This window comes from Puma concolor, chromosome E3 (assembly GCF_028749965.1).
Source record: "Puma concolor isolate L17-30 chromosome E3, mPumCon1.1.hap2, whole genome shotgun sequence".
NCBI lineage: Eukaryota > Metazoa > Chordata > Mammalia > Carnivora > Felidae > Puma > Puma concolor.
In genome coordinates, this window is record NC_141682.1 from 41,761,026 (window position 1) to 41,779,142 (window position 18,117).

General features: G+C 66.4%; 3 protein-coding genes across 3 annotated transcripts in view; 2 read left to right on the forward strand and 1 right to left on the reverse strand.

Moving 5' to 3' along the window:
- The window catches only part of LOC147573235 (putative serine protease 29), a 280,540-nt gene that overhangs the window by 147,007 nt on the left and 115,416 nt on the right, over positions 1-18,117 (forward strand). The gene's annotated exons all lie outside the window — the stretch shown is intronic.
- Positions 1,986-4,623, forward strand: C1QTNF8 (C1q and TNF related 8). Its single transcript, XM_086691674.1, has 3 exons — positions 1,986-2,087; positions 3,323-3,539; positions 4,026-4,623. Exons 1-3 carry the CDS (start codon positions 2,085-2,087, stop codon positions 4,574-4,576), a joined length of 771 nt encoding a protein of 256 aa, XP_086547800.1. The 5' UTR covers positions 1,986-2,084; the 3' UTR covers positions 4,577-4,623.
- On the reverse strand, positions 12,408-14,336 carry SSTR5 (somatostatin receptor 5). Its single transcript, XM_086691675.1, has one exon. It carries the CDS (start codon positions 14,209-14,211, stop codon positions 13,114-13,116), a length of 1,098 nt encoding a protein of 365 aa, XP_086547801.1. The 5' UTR covers positions 14,212-14,336; the 3' UTR covers positions 12,408-13,113.

The following is an 18,117-nucleotide window of genomic DNA, read 5'->3' on the forward strand; positions in this document are numbered from 1 at the left end:
CTGTCTACTCTGCATACCCCCCCACTCGAGGGTCAACTGCTGGGTTGGGGGCCACGGGGGCCATCCGGTCCCACTGCCCAGGCTGGAGTCACAGGACAGTGTGGCCTTCCTGGGGTGCAGCGGGCGGGAGGCAGTGAGGGAGCCCGGCCCCCCTGCGGGCGACGCCGTGGCCGTCTGTGGGCTGCTGGCCCCGCGGGGCCGTGACGCTCAGCCACGCTCCCGTCGTCACGGAGATGTCTCGCCGCGTGTCCAGGGGAGGCTATTTCTGTCCAGGTCCTCCTGCCACCTGCTGAGTCACCCTCAGCCCTTGCTGACCACCTCCTCTCAGAGCCCAGGCAAGGCTCGCCGGCACCCAAGCAAACACTTTGCAGCTGGCGTCCCGGGGACCTGAGCTCAGCCCCACCCCACCCAGACCAGAGGAACCCCGGACTCCTTCCGAGCCCTTCACCCCCCGTTGAGGAGGTGCCCCCAACACCCCCGCCAGTGCAGGGAAATTTTAACTCACTGTCCCCTCCCCCAAGGGAAGGGGACCACCCATCTCCTCGGGGGGGGTCAGGCAGCCCGGCTTGCAGGTGTCAGGGGAGGCGCGGGGGAGGGACGCTGGGGCCCTGCAGTGTGGCCGGAGCCTGCCAAGCCCCCCAGTGGCTGTGCTCTACCTGGTTCCATCCCCCACAGGGGACTCCGGCCCCTTCTGAGCCCATTGATGTCCATTTTATGGGTGGGGAAACTGAGGCCCGGACGCAGGGAGCAGCAAAGCTTGGGTGTCTGTTGCCTCTCGGTGTCCCAGAGGCAGCAGCGGTGCTGCCAGGGGGGGTGCCCTGACCTGCCCGGGGCCCGCGGGCTCCCCCAAGGATGTGGGGCCGGGAAGCAGGAGCCCATGTGACAAGCCGCTCGAGTGGCTCCGGGGGAGCCGCCTGGTCTCAGAGCCAAGCCCGCCAGCTCCCAGCACGTTCTGACAAGGTGTGGGGGCCCACACGGCCTTCGCCTCCCACCACCCCCCCATCCGTCTGTGCCACCTGCAGGGGGGGATGAGGACAGCTGTCCCCAAAGGGAGTGGCCGCCCTCCCCCCGCTGCGGCTCCGGAACCGGCTCCAGCTGGTGCAGCCCCGCCCACAGCCTCACACCCCACATCCCCTCGCCCCGCAGAACTCCCCCCCCACACCCCCGCCGTGGGCCCACCTCTGTCTGCTCTCTCCCCCGTCCTTGCCCCATCCCCAGCCATCAGTCCTCCAGGCCAGTCTGGTGCCTCCCCCGCAGGCAGCCGTCTTGGGCGGTGGGACGCTTCTGAGGGAATCACACGTCCCCACACCCAGAGGCCAGGGCGCCCGGCCCTGTCCCTGGGCCCTGTCCAGCTGTCCAGACCCAGAGCAGGGACGAGGCCAGGCCTCCAGCTCACAGTGCGTGCAGCCCCTTCCTGCACTGCCTGGGGGACCCTGTGAGTCATTCCCACTGGGGGGGGGGGCAGCACTGTGTACGTCCTTTATGTTCTGAGAGGCTGGGCTGAGGCCGATGGCCCCAACGGGGGTCACAGCCTGTCTCCTGCTCTGCTGGGCACCATGACCCTGGGACGGCACCTCGGGAGGTGGGGACAGACGCTGTTCTCCCCGGCCAGAGATGAAGGCAGTCCCCGTCACCGGGTGGGCCCGGCACAGGCATGGTGGCCCTGGTCTGTGTCCCCCCCCCCCCCCCCGCTTTGGCCTCCAGGCGCTCACCAGACTCCGCCGAGCCCCAGCTCTGGTCCGCCTGACTCCCTGCCAAGTCACTGCACCCCAGATGGAGGCGATGGCCAGCCCACGACCCATCAGTCCCAGCCACCCCAGACGCCCCAGGCCCCTGAGCCACGTCACAGGGGCAGGCAGGAGGACCCTGGAAGGGCTGCGCTGCCCCTGCGGCCGACGGTGAGCAGGGGGCAGGCCGGGTGGTGGGCAACGGGCCCAGGAGCTCTGAAGCCGGCCCAACGCTGTTGGTCTTGGATGGTCCGAGGGAAGCCGTGGTGCCTGGGGCAGCATGAAAGGGTTCTTTCACGGGCCTCTGGGGCAGTGACGCCAGAGACAGACAGGCAGGCAGCAGTGTCCGACCGTGAAATGGTAACCGGGAGCTTGGGGGTGGGTGGGGGGGTCTTCACAGGCACTCTGGGTGGGCTGTCTCCTGGGCGGGCCTGGGGGGGGCACGATGCTCAAGACCCCAGGCATTGAGGGATGAGGGGGGGCCGAAGGGGCACCGGTCTGTCTATGGAGCAGGATCCCCCAGGGCACCCATCAGGTTCCCATCAGGTCCCTCTACAGGGGGGACTTGCAGGGTCCAACACAGCTAGGAGGGGGGTGGGTCAGGGTCTGCTGGGCTCTGGGGTGGGCGGGTGGTAAACAGAAGGGGCCCTACCTCCTGGAAAGTTCTTCCTGCGAGTGGGTTGCAGACACACTGTGCAAGAGGAAGAAACTTGTTCTGGGCTGCAGTCCCCAAGGGCTTCCCGGAGGAAGATCCCAGGTCTTTTCTCAGCAGCGTTGCACCACAGGGAAGAGTGAGGGACCTGACCGCACACGCCCGCCCTTACAAGAGATCTGCTCTGGGGTGCAGCCGTGGGGAGACCGGCCGGGGAGGGTCTACTCGCCAGGGGAAGCATGGGTGGGCCAGGTGTCCGGCAGGGTCTCCTGTGGGAGGGGAGGCAGAGGCGGGAGACCCAGGCCTGCTGGGGATTCAAGACGGTTTTTCCACCCTGGGGAGCTTCCCAAATTGCCCTTCTGCCTGGGGAAACTGCCTCGGGTGGGGCCCCACCCAACCTGGGGTCCCCGCCAGGGTCCCCGCCTCCCAGCAGAGGGACACGGCCCTTCTCTGCCCTTCCCCAAGCAGCCCGGCTGCCCTTCCCGCCGGTGGGTGGCGACCCCGGAGAGCTGAACCAGAGCATCCCTCCCCCTTGACGGCTCCCCTGAATCTCCCCCAGCCATGGGGGCTTTGGGGGCCAGGACTCTGACTGCAGGCAGTTAGGGCACCTACTACGGGCCAGAGCCAGGGCCCCAGGGATGGGCGAGGGTGTCTCAGAGAAGGAGCCAGAATGCCCGTTGGGACGGGGTGGGGTGCTTCGACCAGACGCCTGCGGTGGTGTTGAGGATTCTGCGGCCACATCCAGGCCCGGGGGTGGGCCAGGCACCCTGTCTGGTGCCCACCGAGGCCCCTGGAGGCCCCGATCGGCACCCCCACAGGGCCAGTCCCGGCCTCACGTCCCATCTCTCCCAGACAAGGGGGCACAGCCTGGGCAGCTGTGGAGTTTAGGGCTCAGTAGAGGCACCTCTTCTCAGACACCACACCCCCCCATTCCCCCCCCCAGGCTCTGGCACGGATGGCGGCCCCTGGCCTCCTGCTCCTCCTGGGGTTGCCTGGGGGGGCCTGGCCCAGCCTGGGGCCGCCCCGACGGCCGTGTGTGCAGTGCTGCCCGCCCGCCTGGCCCCCCGCCGCTCCCGGCCCCTATGCCCACAGGAGCGATGGGGAGCCGTGGGTGCAGCCGCCTCGCATGCGGCCTACCATCGACGTGTCTATTCTCAAAGGTGAGTGTGAGCAGAGCCCCCCACGCCCCCGCCCCTGAGCCCACACCCCTGAGCCCACAGGACTCCGCACACTGGGGGCTGGAGAGCCCCAGTCGCCTCCAGGAAGGCACCTGGGGGGGCCTGCCCCGGACTCCCAGCAGCTGCGTAAAGACGGGGAGCAGGGTGGCCCGAGTCCCCTCAGTCGGCTCACCCACCCCGCAGCGGCGCCCCAGGCCCAGCCCCCGGGGTGGGGGGGTCCCCGAGCTGCGACCCCTCTGGAAAGAGGTCAGCTCCAGCAGTACTCACCCTGGGGCCCTGGGCGGCAGGTTGGTTGGACTGGGTTTCCAGCTGCCCAGCCCCTCGCCCGTCGAAGCCCGGGTCAGACCCTTCCCACGTGGCCATCGGCACAGGCCCCAGAACGGCCACGCCTTGGGGTGTGCTTTCTCTCTGCCCCGAGTGACTCTGGACCCCGAGCCTTGACCCGTGGCTTCCGCTGTGCCCCTGCAGGTGAGAAGGGCGAGACGGGGGTCAGAGGTCCCTCCGGCAGGAGCGGGCAGGAGGGCCCGCCGGGCTCCCGGGGCCTTCGGGGCCGCAAGGGCCAGAAGGGGCAGGCGGGGCTGCCCGGTGCCGCATGTCGGCGCGCCTACGCGGCCTTCTCGGTGGGCCGGCGCGAGGGCCTGCACGGCACCGACGGCCTCCGGGCCGTGCCCTTCGACACGGAGCTGGTGAACCTGGACGGGGCCTTCGACCTGGCCTCGGGCCGCTTCCTGTGTGCCGTGCCCGGCGTCTATTTCCTGAGCCTCAACGTGCACACCTGGAACTACAAGGAGACTTACCTGCACATCATGTGCAACCGGGAGGCCACGGCCGTGCTGTACGCGCAGCCCAGCGAGCGCAGCGTCATGCAGACCCAGAGCCTGCTGCTGCCCCTGGCCGGCGGTGACACCGTCTGGGTGCGCCTGTTCCACCGAGACCGCGACAATGCCATCTACGGCGAGCCCGGCGACCTCTACATCACCTTCAGCGGCCACCTGGTCAAGCCGGCCGCAGAGCTCTAGCGGCCCAGGGAGGGCCCCCCCAAGGCCCAGCCCCTGAGCCCCCCAGTGCCCCCCAGGCACTGAGCAGAGCGCCAGAGATGTGGCTGCAGCCAGACAGACTCGGGGCCTAGCCTGGAGGGGAGGGACACGATCGAGTGTTCACATCAACGAGTTCGGGATGAGACCTGCGGTCCGGGTGGCGTGGGGTGGGCCTGGTGGGCCGTGGAGGGGCGGGCGGGGCGGGCGGGGTCTGCCCTTGAGGTGGAGCTATCTTTTCTGCCTATAAAGGGCCAAGAGAGGCACCACTGCTGTGGGGACATGTACAAAGCGTCCGCTGACTGGGCACCGGGGAGGCGGAGAGGGGGGTCAAATATAGGTCCCGCCCCCTCAGAGCTGACTCGCGCGAGAGGCAGGCCGTATCCCAGGGTGTGAGAGGGGGGCCAAGGCCAGAGACGGGATGGCATCGAGCAGGGTGGGGTGTGGGTTTGGACCGGGGGTGAGAGTCCTCCTGGGGGTGACATGGGCCCAGCTCTGGTGGGCGGATGTTCGGGGACTCCCGGCACCCCCTCGTCCGTTTGGATGGAGGAGGGAGGTCATACCTGGCTGTGTGCCAGAGCCCCGGCGGGGGGGGGGGGGCCCAGACCCCCATCGTCACATCGAAGTACGAGGCCCTACAGGCAGGGGTGGAGGTGGAGGGTGGCCGTGCTCACGCCAGAGGAGGGCTCCGTGCACCCCAGGGTTGGAGCCTCCAGGCTGCCCGCCCCCCACAGGCCATTCAGAGTCTGTTGCTTTCCCGGTGCGTGTCCCCCTGGCCTGGGCCTTCGGCTGTCCCCTCCTCTAGCCTCACGGCCCGCAGCGCCTCCCCGAATGTCTTCCCGCAGCTGCCCCGCCCAGGCGAGGATCCTGGGGCGATGAGACCACGGAGGCCCTGGGTAGAGCAGCGTCTGGTCCCCCCAGAGCCGGGCAGGCTGACTCAGGTCCCGGCTGTGCTGAGGTGGCTGGAGCTCAGGCGGGCTGTACTCGCAGGACACGTCAGAGCCTTGTAGAAGGAAGGTCCGTAGGCCCCTGGCCAGGACGCAGGACGTGGCAGAGGTGGCTGCTGGAAGGTCCAGACCCCTCTCTCCTGTGGGAGCACCAGGAGCAGGCGGGGTTCCCTCAGTCCACGTTCACCCTGGGCCCCAAAGAGCACCGATACGGAGCCCCCAGACCCACCTTCCCTGGAAGACCTCCAGGAAGGTTGGGGAGGAGGAGGGGTCGGCAGGGATCACGGTTCCAGACACACAGGAACGGGCTCTTGTCCCAGGACAGACGGCCACACCTTTAACAAGTAGAGAAACTGAGGCCCAACAGGGGCATGTATGGTGCAGGGAGCCGGCTCTCCACCTGCTGGGCCACCCTCCCCAAGTGTGGCCCCAGAGGAAGAGGCCTCATTGGGAAAGGTGCTGGGGACCCCTTTGCTGCCCACAGAGGGCCCGTCTGTGGGGGAGGGTGCTGCCCACACAGGGCCTGTCTGCGGGGGAGGTCCTCTCTGCCGGGATCCCACCCTGTGGCCGGGTCCTGAAGCCTCGTGTGTCCTGCCCAGTGGGCGTCCCGGCGCCCCAGGTATGAGACCCCCACACCCCCCGTGCGGGCCCTGCAGCCGGTCCTGGCCAGTGGGGAGCCCCAGAAGGAAGCTGAGCCCCATGAGTGTGGGTTCCTGGGCCTCCAATGTGCCAGCCCAGGCCCCTCACACCCGGCCCTGCCAGAGACGGGAGGGACAGAGAGGCTGCGGGAAGCCAGACGCCCCGGGCCCCCTGACCCAGGATGCAAGCTGGGGACTCCCCTCCTGCCCTGACTGGGACGGAACCCCCGGACCCCGGCGTGCAGCAGGCCGGCCGGGCCAGAGGGAAGCCTATGTCTCCCCAGCTGGCTGCGTGACCTCAGCTCCCACTTCCGGCAGTGGGCGAGGAGGGCCTCGGTCAGGCCCCCAGGGCAGCCGCGGCCGGGAGAGCCTGTTGCCCGGGATGCCCGGGTCTGGGGAAGCCTGCTGACCCGGCGACCCCTCCTTCTAACCTCAGGGCGTGAATCCGGCTGTTCACGGAGCCTGGACCAGGGAGGCACTGGGACAGCTCGGTGGAGCCTGGGGGGATAGGCCCTGCTCCCAGCTGCTGGCCCAGGAGGGCGTCTGATAACCTCTGGGAGTCAAGGCCACTACATCCCCTGGGGACCAGGAGTGGGGTGCGTGGGGCGTTTCAGGGCCCTCGGGGGGGGGCGGTCCGGGACAAAATGGCAGTGCTGATATCCCCCCTCCCCCAGGTTCACTTATTTGGAGACATGAACAAGCGGGACCCAGGGTCCAGTCACCATTTCCAAGCGACAAAGCTGGGACACGGAGCTGGGTGCCGGTGGGAGTCCGGTGGAGACCCCGACGGGAACAGCAAGCCTGTGGACTCGGGGTGACCAGGCGTGTGCATGTGCCACGAGAAGGCTGGAGAAGGCACAGCCCTGCCACGTGCCCCTGAGACGGGACTCCGGCCACTTTATCCACGTTAGTCTGTCCGTTCCGTGGATTCCCACAAATGCCCATTTAAAACATTCAGGTGAAATTCACAGAACGTGAAACTTACCATTTTGGAGCAAACAATTCGGTAGCATTTAGCACATTCACAGGGCAGCTCCACCACCATCTCCATCTAGTTCCGGAACTTTCTCCTCACACCAAAAGGAGACCCCGTCCCCTCCCCCAGCCCCTGGCCACCACCGATCTGCGTTCTGTCCCCGGATCCACCTCTTCTGGGGGTTTCAGAGAAACGGAATCACTGGCCGTATGGCCCTTTGCATGTTGTTCTGTGAGGTCACATCCCCCGGGTGGGTCCACGCTGTGGCACCTGTCATGGCTTCATTCCCTTGGGTGGCTGAACCCCGTCCTGTCGTGTGGACGGACCACGGTGCGTCCATGTGAGCACTGGGGGCCCTGGGGCTTTCTCCACCTGTGGCTGTCGTGGAGAGCGTTATCGTGAACGTTTGTGCAAAATCCACTCTCTCAGTGTTGTGGGCCAACCCTGGACACAACCTAGAAGAGCGGGTAGACGGGAATCTAGAACATTCTGAGACCCAGCTCTGCTCTGTGTGGAAACCGGGCCTGACCTGGGAGATACGGCAAGTGCCATGGCCACCAGGCAGAGGCCAAGGGAACCTGGAGGACCCAGGTGACCGATGTGCCAGCGAGGGAGGAGGCCGAGATGGGGACACCGCCACGTCGGGCACACCCCCAGGGAAGCACGCCTCAGGTGAGTAAAAGAGCCACCAGCAACACAGCCATTAAAAACATATGGGACACCCCCCCCCCACAGTGGCGTTATTCCCCTCTAAAAGGGAGGGCCACTCAAACCATCTGCGGATGACGAAAAGATGAGCAAACCGTGCTCCGTCCACACGATGCAATATTATTCGAGACATTCCGACACGCGCTGGGACGCGGATGGACCTGGAGGACGCCGTGGTCGGTGACATAACGCCTGTCACGGGAAGACAGTGCGGGTGCCCCTGGGGACAGAAGGAGACGGTGGTCCCCAGGGGCAGGGGACGGGTGGGCACAGAGCTTCCGTTTGGGGCCGTGGGAGAGCTGTGCGGATGGGCGGCGGTCGTGGTCCCAAACAGCGGGGACGTGCCTCCTGCCACTGAACTGCGCTCCTGGAAACGCTTAAGGCGGGAAACTTCGACTACGTACGCTTTACCACAGTAAAAATACGTGAAAATATTCAGCTAATCTCTGGAAGAGGACACAACGCTCAATTTAAAAACCAAAGTGATGGTGCGCCTGGGTGGCTCAGTCGGTTAAGCGTCCGACTTCGGCTCGGGTCGTGATCTCGCGGTCCATGAGTTCGAGCCCCGCGTCGGGCTCTGTGCTGACAGCTCAGAGCCTGGAGCCTGTTTCAGATTCTGCGTCTCCCTCTCTCTGACCCTCCCCCGTTCATGCTCTGTCTCTCTCTGTCTCAAAAATAAATAAAGGTTAAAAAAAAAATTAACAAAAAAAACCCCAAAGTGGAAGCGTTTGCCAAACAGCTGAGTGATAGGCTGGCTCCACATCAGCCCTGAAGCCCAAACACAACACAGGAGGATACGTGAAACCAGAGGGCTGGATGATTCCTCCGCGTGGGAAGGAGTGAGGGTCGCCCTGGGCCGGGGGAGGCCGCTCGGGGGGGACAGCCGGAGTGCCGGTGTCCAGACATTCTCCATCGAAGGGCGCCCGGTCACACCTTCACACGTGCCCCTGGAGGGACCCAGGTGGACAGGCCCCGGCGGAGTGGCCCAGGGGGCACATGGAGAGACCCACCGTTCAGAGGGGCGGTGAGGCCACAGTCAGGTGTCAGAAGCAGGAGGCCCCAGGCAACGGCAGCCTCTCTCCTGTGACCTCTGTCTCCTCCCCCACTGCATCACCGGCCACGGGGCGGACCCCTGCGTGGCTCCAGTGACTTCTGGGCACGCCCGCTGGGGGCTGAGTCAGGAGGGAGGTTGAATGAAGACCCCGCAGGACAGGCTGGGCACCGTGCGGGCAGGGATTGGGGGCAGCTCCCCATGTCACCTGCACCCCAGGCCCGTGGCCACTGGGACACGGATGTGCGTGTGTGTTGGGCATCTCCCGTCCCCCGCCACGTCCATTCCCCAGCTTCACCCTGACCCCTGTGGACCAAATCACCACCTCCCAGCATGTCTGGCAACGGGGAGCCCAGCAGGGTGCGGGAAGCAGGGAGCAGAGAAGGGCGGGCCCTCAGTCCCAGCTCTCCTGGTGGTCTGGCCACCAGGCCCCAGCTGCCCTGTGCTGAAAGAGGGCCCCTCTTTGTTCTCGTAAGCCCGTCCTCGCACCTGTCACCACCCGCCACGCCAGAATGTCCCCGTATGAAGCCTTCTCAAACAACCCGGCGGGGCGGGCTGCCTTTCCCACCGACAGGCCGGGCCCGGGAAACGTGGGGTAAGAGTGGGAGTCACGGCGGGGTGTTGAGCAGGAGAGAACACGGCCGGTCCCCGCTGCTCGGCGATCGGTGTCCTCCAGCAGGAGAACCGGCCCATGTGGCCAGGAGGACCTGCCGTCTCCCTCCGGGGACATGCCTGCTCCTCCCCCACATCACGGGGCTACGGTCTGGGAGAGAGACTCCAGTGCAGGTGCAAACGTCGGGGAAGGGCTGGGCTGGCAAGAACCACATGTCTGTGCGGGCAGAGCCACTGCCCCTCGCCCCCCACCCTGTGTCGGGACCTGCCCAGGTGCCCGATGGTGCCCCTTGACCAAATGCAGAGCGCTCAGCGCTGTCTGCAGAGAAGCATCCTGAAGGAGGGGACAGGGCGGGCCTGGAGGGAGTGGGAGGGAGCCCCAGGGTAGGGGGGGCCGGGGTCCCGGGCAGCCACAGGACCTTTGGGTAAGGCCTCCAACCTGGCCAGAGCCCCCTTTGTTCAACGTCCTTTTATTCATTCAACAACCCCCCCTTAGGAGCCCCAGTGGTGCCGGCTGGCCCGGGCAGGTCAGGTCAGAGTGCTCGGCTCCAAGGAGGGGACATGGCGGTGTCTGGGACAGAGACGCCCGGTGGCCAGGGCGGAGGGGCCGCAGACCCAGCTGTCTTTCCGGGTCCCTGTCCCCACCCTTCCCTGGAGATCCAAGCTGTGCAGGGGCCCTGACCAGTGACCCTGAAGACTCTATTGTCTCCGGAGCACATCACAGCTCTCTGTGCCCCCACGTTGCCGTCAGAAGTCCTTCCTGGTGTCTCCCCGTGGTCTGTCCGCCCTCCTGCGCCAGGACACCCGAGAGGGGGGCCCTTTCTGGCCCCACCCAGGGCACCCCAACATCGCTCCCGCTGGCAGGGATTGGCCGGGGAGCGGCCGCCGCCGGCCGGGCCTGTGAGCACAGCCCCGGGGCCATCCGGCCTCGGTTTTCCTCCCTGTGGGGATACCTGTCCCACCCCATGCCCCGCCCGGCCAGGCAAACAGACCCCTCCTGTCTCTGCACCCCATCCCGGAGGCAGCCTCATCCTGGCCCCGCAGGCCGGATTTCCTGAGCAAGGTCACTCTGGGATCCACTGGAGCCCAGCAGCCAATAAAAGGCACCGATGCGTGCAGAGAGCTCATAAAGCAGGTCAGCCACTATAGCATGTTTGCTCTGTGTCCCCCCCCCCACAACCCCTTCTCAGGGCCTGGGGACGCGGGGCCCGCCAGCAGCGTGGTGGCCCCGTGCCCCCACCCCGGTGTCCCCAGGCCCTCCTCATCTACCTGCTGCTCCCGTTCCCAGATAGGCTTGCGGGGGTGTCTGGGTCCTCGTGGCTCCTGCTCCGGGCCGCACCCGCACCCACGGCTTCAGACACTGTCCACACTGGCCAAGCCTAGCTCCCAGAAACCACCCAGACCTAGGGGCCAGGGGCTGCCTAGAATCTTCGGGGAAGTCCCATCAGGCCCGGGGCCCCACACACGCACATGCGCGCACACACACACACACACACACACACACACACGAGGGCGCTCTGGGCTGGCGTGGCCCTGGGCGGGAGCTCATGATGTCAAATCAATCGGGAGGAATCGATTCGGGCAGAGATTTCCGAGCCATCTGCTCGCTCCCCAAAGTCATTCTGAGCAGATTCGCTTTGCAGCCAAAGCCCGGGGGAGGTCCGACTGGGGTGTGGGTGGCGGGTCGAACGAGCCTCAGTTTCTCCCAGGGCACCCTCCCTCCCTGGCTGCTGGCCGCGGGGGGCGGGGATTGGTCACCAGCGAGGCTCTGAGGCCCCGACCCGTGGAGGAGCTGCCCCGGCCCCCAGGAACCGAGCCCCCACACGCCCGGGGGCAGGGGCCCCAAACGAGCCCGCCCACTCCCCACACGCACAGGGCCGCCCCAGGCTGGCTCTCCCTTGGGCCCCGCTGTTTTGCACTTTCCCCGTTTTCACCTGCGTGTCCCGGCTCCCGCCTCCCGGGGTGCCTGTCTGCCTCCTCCCAGCCTCGGCTGACCCGCGAACCCAGATCGGCACCAACTTCGATCGGCTCCGGGGACAATATTTGCTTTGGGAAACAGTCAAACATTTATTCTCCAATTTATTCAGGAGATCGGTTGTCAAACACAAGCGGCCTCGCCACGCTCTTGCGTTTCCAGGCCTTGGCCTCTGTCCAGGGTCGGTGCGGGGCCGCGGGCGGCACTGACCAGGCCTCCCCCTTGCCCGGCATGGCTCTGCGGCTCCCCCCCGCCTCCTGCGGGTCGGAGGTCCTGCTCTGCGCAGACCCAGGGAGCGTGAGCCGGGGTGACACCAGGGAGGGCTGTCCAGATGGGGGGGGCACACAGGCCGAGTGAGCCCCCACGTTCTGGTCCTCCTTCCAGCCTCGGAGAGAGGCCCAAGGCACATGGTGCCCCGGCAGGTCTCGGGCTGGCATCTTCTCCAGGACCGCACCGCCGGCTCGGGGCGGCGGTGGGAGGGGGTGGCGTTTCTGGGGGTGGAAGGACCACTCTAGTCTGGGGGTGGCAGAGCTCCCCAGGGGTCTGGCATTTGCTGGCATTTGCACGCACCCACACAAGTGCCGCCTTCCAAGTGGCTGCTATTTGTGCTGGGAGCTGCTCCCCCCACTGCTATCTGGAAATTTCTCCTCTGCTGCTCTCGTCCCCCATCCTCTCCAGGCCAGAGCTCTTACCAAAAGCAGAAGAGATGACTGTGGGTTCCTGCCCCCTCCCTAGGATGGCCTCTACCGATGCCCTAGAGACCCTTTGCACAGGACCCCTCGGGACACTTGTGTCCCCCGGACCCGGGGGCCCGACCCTCCACCCCCAATTCAGCCTCTTTGCTTGCTGCTCCCCCATCCCGGTCCCGCCACGGAAGCCTCGGCCCCCAGCCCGCCCCTCACTGCCCCCCAAAGCATGCCTGTGGCCAACCAGGAAGGGAGATGCCGTGGCGGGGGTGGGCAGCCGGCAGCTGGAGGTCTCCAGGACGAGAGAGCTCCGCAGTCCCAGCCGTCCCCCGTGGGGCCCCGGCCCACCCTCCCCGCACACAGCCGCGTTCCCTCTGCATCTGCCACCTCCAGAGTCAGCACGGTCACGGGCCCCGGGCAGTGCCGGGGGGCAGGGGCCCGAGCCCAGCACCCTCGGGCGTCTTTGTTTTCACAGACTGACACTTGACCAGGTGATGCAGGGCTGGTGTGACGAGGTACATGGGACCGCAGGGCAGAGGCAGGGAGAGCAGTCACCGGCTCACGCCAGTGGTCACTCCCCGGCCCGGCAGGCTGGCACGAGCTGGGGGCAGGATAAGGTCGAGGCGCCCTGAGCACTGCCGGTGACACCCGGCCTCTCCCACCCGCTCCCTAGCGTTCCAGGAGCCCAGCCTCTATGGAGGGAACGGGCTGGGGGGGGGGGGGGGTGCTGACAGCTTGTCCCTGCAGGGCCACCCATGGCCTCGGCCCACACAGCTGGTCCCCGCACCACACAGAGCGTCCGGGCCACAGGGAGTGTGGGGCACTCAGCAGGCCCCCCCCCCCGAATCTTGGGGTGGGGCTCTGCCCAGCAGGAAATGCAGGCCGGGCGGGGGGCAGGGGCCACCTGGGGCCACGCCGGCCCTCGGCGCTCACAGCCGGCTGGTCTGCATGAGCCCGTTGGCCTCGGAGCCGCGCGCGGGCGTCGTGGCCTCCCGAAGCCGGCCGCTCTTGTCGGCCTGGGGCTCCGCGGCCTCCGCGTCCTCGGCGCCGTAGCCCTTGCGGAGGCACAGAACCTTCCGGAAGCTCTGGCGGAAGTTGTCAGAGAGGAAGCCGTAGAGCACGGGGTTGGCGCAGCTGTTGGCATAGGACAGGACGACGACGAAGAAGTAGGCGCCCGCGGAGGCGGGCTCTGCGGGCAGGACGAAGGCCAGGTTGACGATGTTGACGATGAAGAAAGGCAGCCAGCAGCCCGCAAACACCACGACCACCACCACCACCATGCGGGTCGCCTTGCGCTCTGAGCGCCGCCGCGTGGCGCCCACGCGCACGCCCGACGCCTTCACCTTGACCACGATGAGCAGGTAGCACAGGCAGATGACCAACAGCGGCCCGAAGAAGCCCAGCACGGAAGTGTAGATGATGAACACGGCGCCCCACAGGCCCACGGGCTCCGGCCAGCTGACGTTGCAGGTGTCCCAGCCCTCCTGGATGTCCGCAAAGACCACCAGGGGCAGCGACATGAGCAGCGAGAAGGTCCAGACACCCGCGCTCGCCAGCTTGGCCACCCGGGGGCGGCGCCAGCGGGCGGAGCGGATGGGGTGGACGACGGCCAGGTAGCGGTCCACGCTCATGACGGTCAGGCAGAAGACGCTGGTGAACTGGTTGATGCCGTCCAAGGTCATGACCAGGCGGCACAGGACGGGGCCGAAGGGCCAGTAGGAGACGGCGTTCTGCGTGGCCAGGAAGGGCAGCCCCAGCATGAGCAGCACGTCAGCCACGGCCAGGTTGAGGATGTAGATGTTGGTGACTGTCTTCATCTTGGCGTGGCGCAGCACCACGTAGATGACCAGAGCGTTACCCCCCAGCCCCACCACGCACACCAGCAGGTACAGCACGGGCACCACCACGGCGCGGGCCCCCGGCGAGGCCGCCGGCCCCGCCAGCGTCCCGTTGTGGCCGCCCGCGCCGGGGGCCGCCGCAGAGGCGTTCCAGCCGGCCAGCGTGGGGACCGGGAACAGAGGCTCCATCGCGGCCGCTGCAGGCCAGGCGGGGCGGGCGCGGGCACGGCGCGTCCTCTCTGCAAAGACAAGGGAGGACGCGGGGCGATTACCGGCCGAGGTGTTTCCTCCCCGGGCCCCGCCCGCCCGGGAGGCGCAGGATCTCCCCTCGGCGGGTAAACACGATTACTCACGTCCAGCTCGGCTGCGGCCGCGAGTCGCATTAAGCAAATTGTTTGGAAAACAAGCCCAGAGAGGAAGGAGCAGGGGGCTGGCAGCTCGATGGCTTCCAGAGCCCTGACTATCCCTATGCCCCGCCAACTGCCCGGGGGCAGCTCCCCGCTGGGCCTCTGCCCTCCTCCAGTCGGCTAGGGCCTCCTGGGGCCTGGAGGTGGTGTCACGGTCCCCATGGCGCCAGCAAGGAGGGGACGGCGCAGGGCGGGTGCAGAAGGACGGGGCAGTGATAGGGAGGTCAGGACGGCGGCCGGGCAGGCCAAGCCGCTCACACCCGGCTGAGGCCGGGCATGACACCTGCCGAGCCCTGCTCTCCTGGGTGACCCCACGGCCAGACTCCAGGTGACCTCCTGGAGCCATCAGGAGGGGGCCAGGCCTTGCGTGTGGCCGAGGAGCCAGACCTCAGTCTGCAGAGCCCCCTCCAGCGTCCACCGCAGGCTCTCAGGACCACTGTCCCCTCAGGAGCGCCCTCAGAGCCCGCAGGCTGGCCAGAGGACTTGGTGCCCTGGTCCTCAGAGCTGCCGCTGGGCAGGGTGTCTCTGGGCCGAGGGGACGACATAGGAGACCGCTCCGGGGTGCAATCATCACAGCTGTGAGGGACACGCTCTGGGCATGCGCTCTGGGGCCGGCCCGCCACCTCCACGGCCACGGCCCAGGGCGGGGAGCGGAGCAGGTAGGTGAGGTCCTTATGTGCCCTAGACCAGGGAACACACGGAGCCCAGGCCAGAAGGACACGCATGCGTGTGAGCGGGGGCCGGCCCCTGGGAGAGGGGGTGTGCAGGGGCAAGGCTTTGGGTCTCGTGGAGGAAGAGGCACAGGCAGAGAAGGGACAATGTTAACATCCCCGGTTCAAGGTCATGGACACACATGTGTCCTTACGTAGTTTTGGCGCTTTTCCGTATGTTTGAGAAAGTTCACAAAAGCAATGGTGCTCCGGAGACAATAACTGTCTCCGCTGATGACAGGAAGAGAAAGGGGGCACAGCGCACAGGGGGTGGGGGCCTAAGTGCCCCAGGGGACCCAACCAAGGCCACTCAGGCCCAGAGGTCCCCCTGCCCTGCCCGGCTGGCCCGCAGTGCCCCGAGTTTCCTCAGAGCAGAGGACACCCCCACTGGTGGCCAGCCCCGGACTCTGGCAGACAAATGGGGGGGGGGGTGTCCGGGGGTGCGTGTCTGGAACAAAGAACAAAGGCAGGTGTCAGAAAGAAACCTGAAGGTCCCGATGGGCCGACTCTCCAAGTTCGTTACGAAATGTGGCCCTAGAAAAGCAGCAACGGGGAGGTGGGCCAGCCGGTCCATTTCATGTGAAATTAAAAATAATAGGAATCGACAAGCATGTCCAAGATCTGTTTAAATAAATACGTTTAGGTTCCTCAATAAGGCACGGGTAAAAATATTATGAAACAAATTTGGCTCCTGTCTAAGAACTAAAATGAGCAAGTGTGTATTTTTGAAAATTCACAACTCTCGGGTGTGAAAAAATCATTTGGACTTAAAAAAAAACTCCATAAAAGTCAGAATCAAGTTGGGTCTGGACACAGCTGAAGAGAGACTCGGAGAAGGGGAGAGGGGTCGAGGGCCCTGCGAGCGGGGTGGGCGGACGAGAGGGCACCGGCAGCAGAGACGGCCCCGGACAGGAGCCCTGCGCCCCCAGGGAGGACGGATAAGACCCGGATGAGGAGGAAATCCCCCAGAATGGCAGCTGGGAGACAGCGGGCCCCAGACGGAGAACTTGCATCGGGACGAGTGCAGCCAGTGGAGAGCACTGTCCCCCTGGGTCCCCTCCGGGTGGAGGTTCGTGGGAGGGGGAGAGACACTCGGGGTGGGGCTGGATCTGCTGCTCCTGGTTCGGAGGGCCCCTGGCAGCTATATGGGGACCCGATGTGAGCCAAGTGACTGTGACTAAGACAAGGCAAGGCACAGCCTCTGGAGACAACCGCATCTCCAGAGAAAGCTGGGGATCCCTCAGCTGGAAGCGGCATTCCCGGGTTGGTGGGTCCACACCTCCCCGGGGGGCCCAGCTGGGAGGAGGGCTTTCCGGGGACACTCGGGCTGAGATCGGCCGTTGGTCTCTGTGCCCCAGGCCCCCGCTCACATTTGGGGAAAAAATACTCAAGAAGGGGCTTCTGGCTCCTTTTCCTGCATGGGACCCCGAGTGCTGGGAGGGGAAGAAGCCACCGTCCCCTGAGATGTTCGGCTCACCCACGGAGGCAGGGGCGACTGTCAGCTCAGATGCGTCCCTGGCTGGGGCCTGGGGCCCCGGCGTGGCATAGTCGAATGTGAGCTCAGGCCTGACTCAGATAGCCCGTGCCTTCCAGAAGCTTCTCAGGGCTCCCCTGAGATGGCTCCGGAGCCCCGGCACCCCACAGACACCCCAATTCCTCAGGCCGCGGAGCCGCGAAGAACGAAACTAGGTCGTTACAGTGGCGCCTGCCTCTGGGAACACGGTTCTACAGGAGCCATTATTTAGAAGTGGCAATCGTCTTAGTCACAGAAATTACACTCGTGGCAAATTGTCCCTGGGGCCCTTCCTCCTGCGGCAGGGGATTTAGTGGGGGGGGGGTGTGGAATCAGCCACGGGCCCGCGCTGGGGCTCTCTGACCCAGAGCCCCCCACCAGGGAAGGACTGCCTGCCCACTGATGTGGCCCAGGGAACAGACCCCCTACCCTCCCTCCCGTCCCGCCAGGGATCTTGGGGGGTGGCGGGTCACGTCACCTCCCTGAGCCCCTGGCAAATGGAAAGTCCCTGAACACATGAAATAAATTCAGATATGCAAGATGCTGTGTGCAGTGCCTGGCACACAGTGGGTGCTAAATAATTGCTCCCTCTCGCCTGCCCCAAACAGCCCAGCATCTTCTCCCAGTGTCGGAAAAGGTTCCCGCCCTGGGCTTCAAGGAGAAGGGGCTGGAGGCTTCCCGGGGACGTGGGGAGGGGACAGGCCCTCAGTGCCCAGAGCTCCGCAGCTCTCCCCGGGCTGGCCCCACGTGAGGTCGGCAGGAGAGGGCAGGTGTCCTCCACCCAGAGCAGCACCAGCCGGGAGCGGCTCCGTGTTCCTGGGGTCCTCACCTCCCCCGACCTGCGCAGGGCAGGGGCCAACACCCAGAGGACCGGCCCCAGCACCGCATCCGGGCCTGCCTCCCCCACACATGCTCCTTCCGTCCTCAAGACAGCTCTGGGCAGACTGGTGTCCCTGCCCCCCCCCCCCCCCAGGGGAGACGAAGGTGGGTGTGGGCTGGCCTGGGGCAGTGAACGGGAGGCTGGCCAGCGGAGACCCTTCCTCAGGGTCCCAGCACCACGTTTGTTTCCAAGGCCACGTTCCGCCCCCAGCACACTTTCTGAGAAATCTGGGTCATTTTACCCGGAGCCAATGGAGGGTCATTGTCATCGATGCTGTCAACAGCCTTCCGCTTGAGGCTCCCAGGCCTCCCCCAAGGGGCAGCCGGGCCCAGGAAACCTGCTCTCTTCGGCAGATGGCGGGGGGGCGGGGGGGGCGGGCAGCCAGAACTGCCTCCAACCGTGGCCACTGGGACTCCTGGCCCTTGCCCTTACTCGGGACCCCAGGTCAGCCTGCGGGCCAGGGTCGGTGGGCCGGGCAGTGGGGCAGGTGAGCGGCTGGCGTGGACTCTGGGTGGGGAGACAGCACACAGGTGAACCTGCAGGGCGGGCCTTCCCGCTGGGGAAGCATCAGGAGGGCTCAGAGCG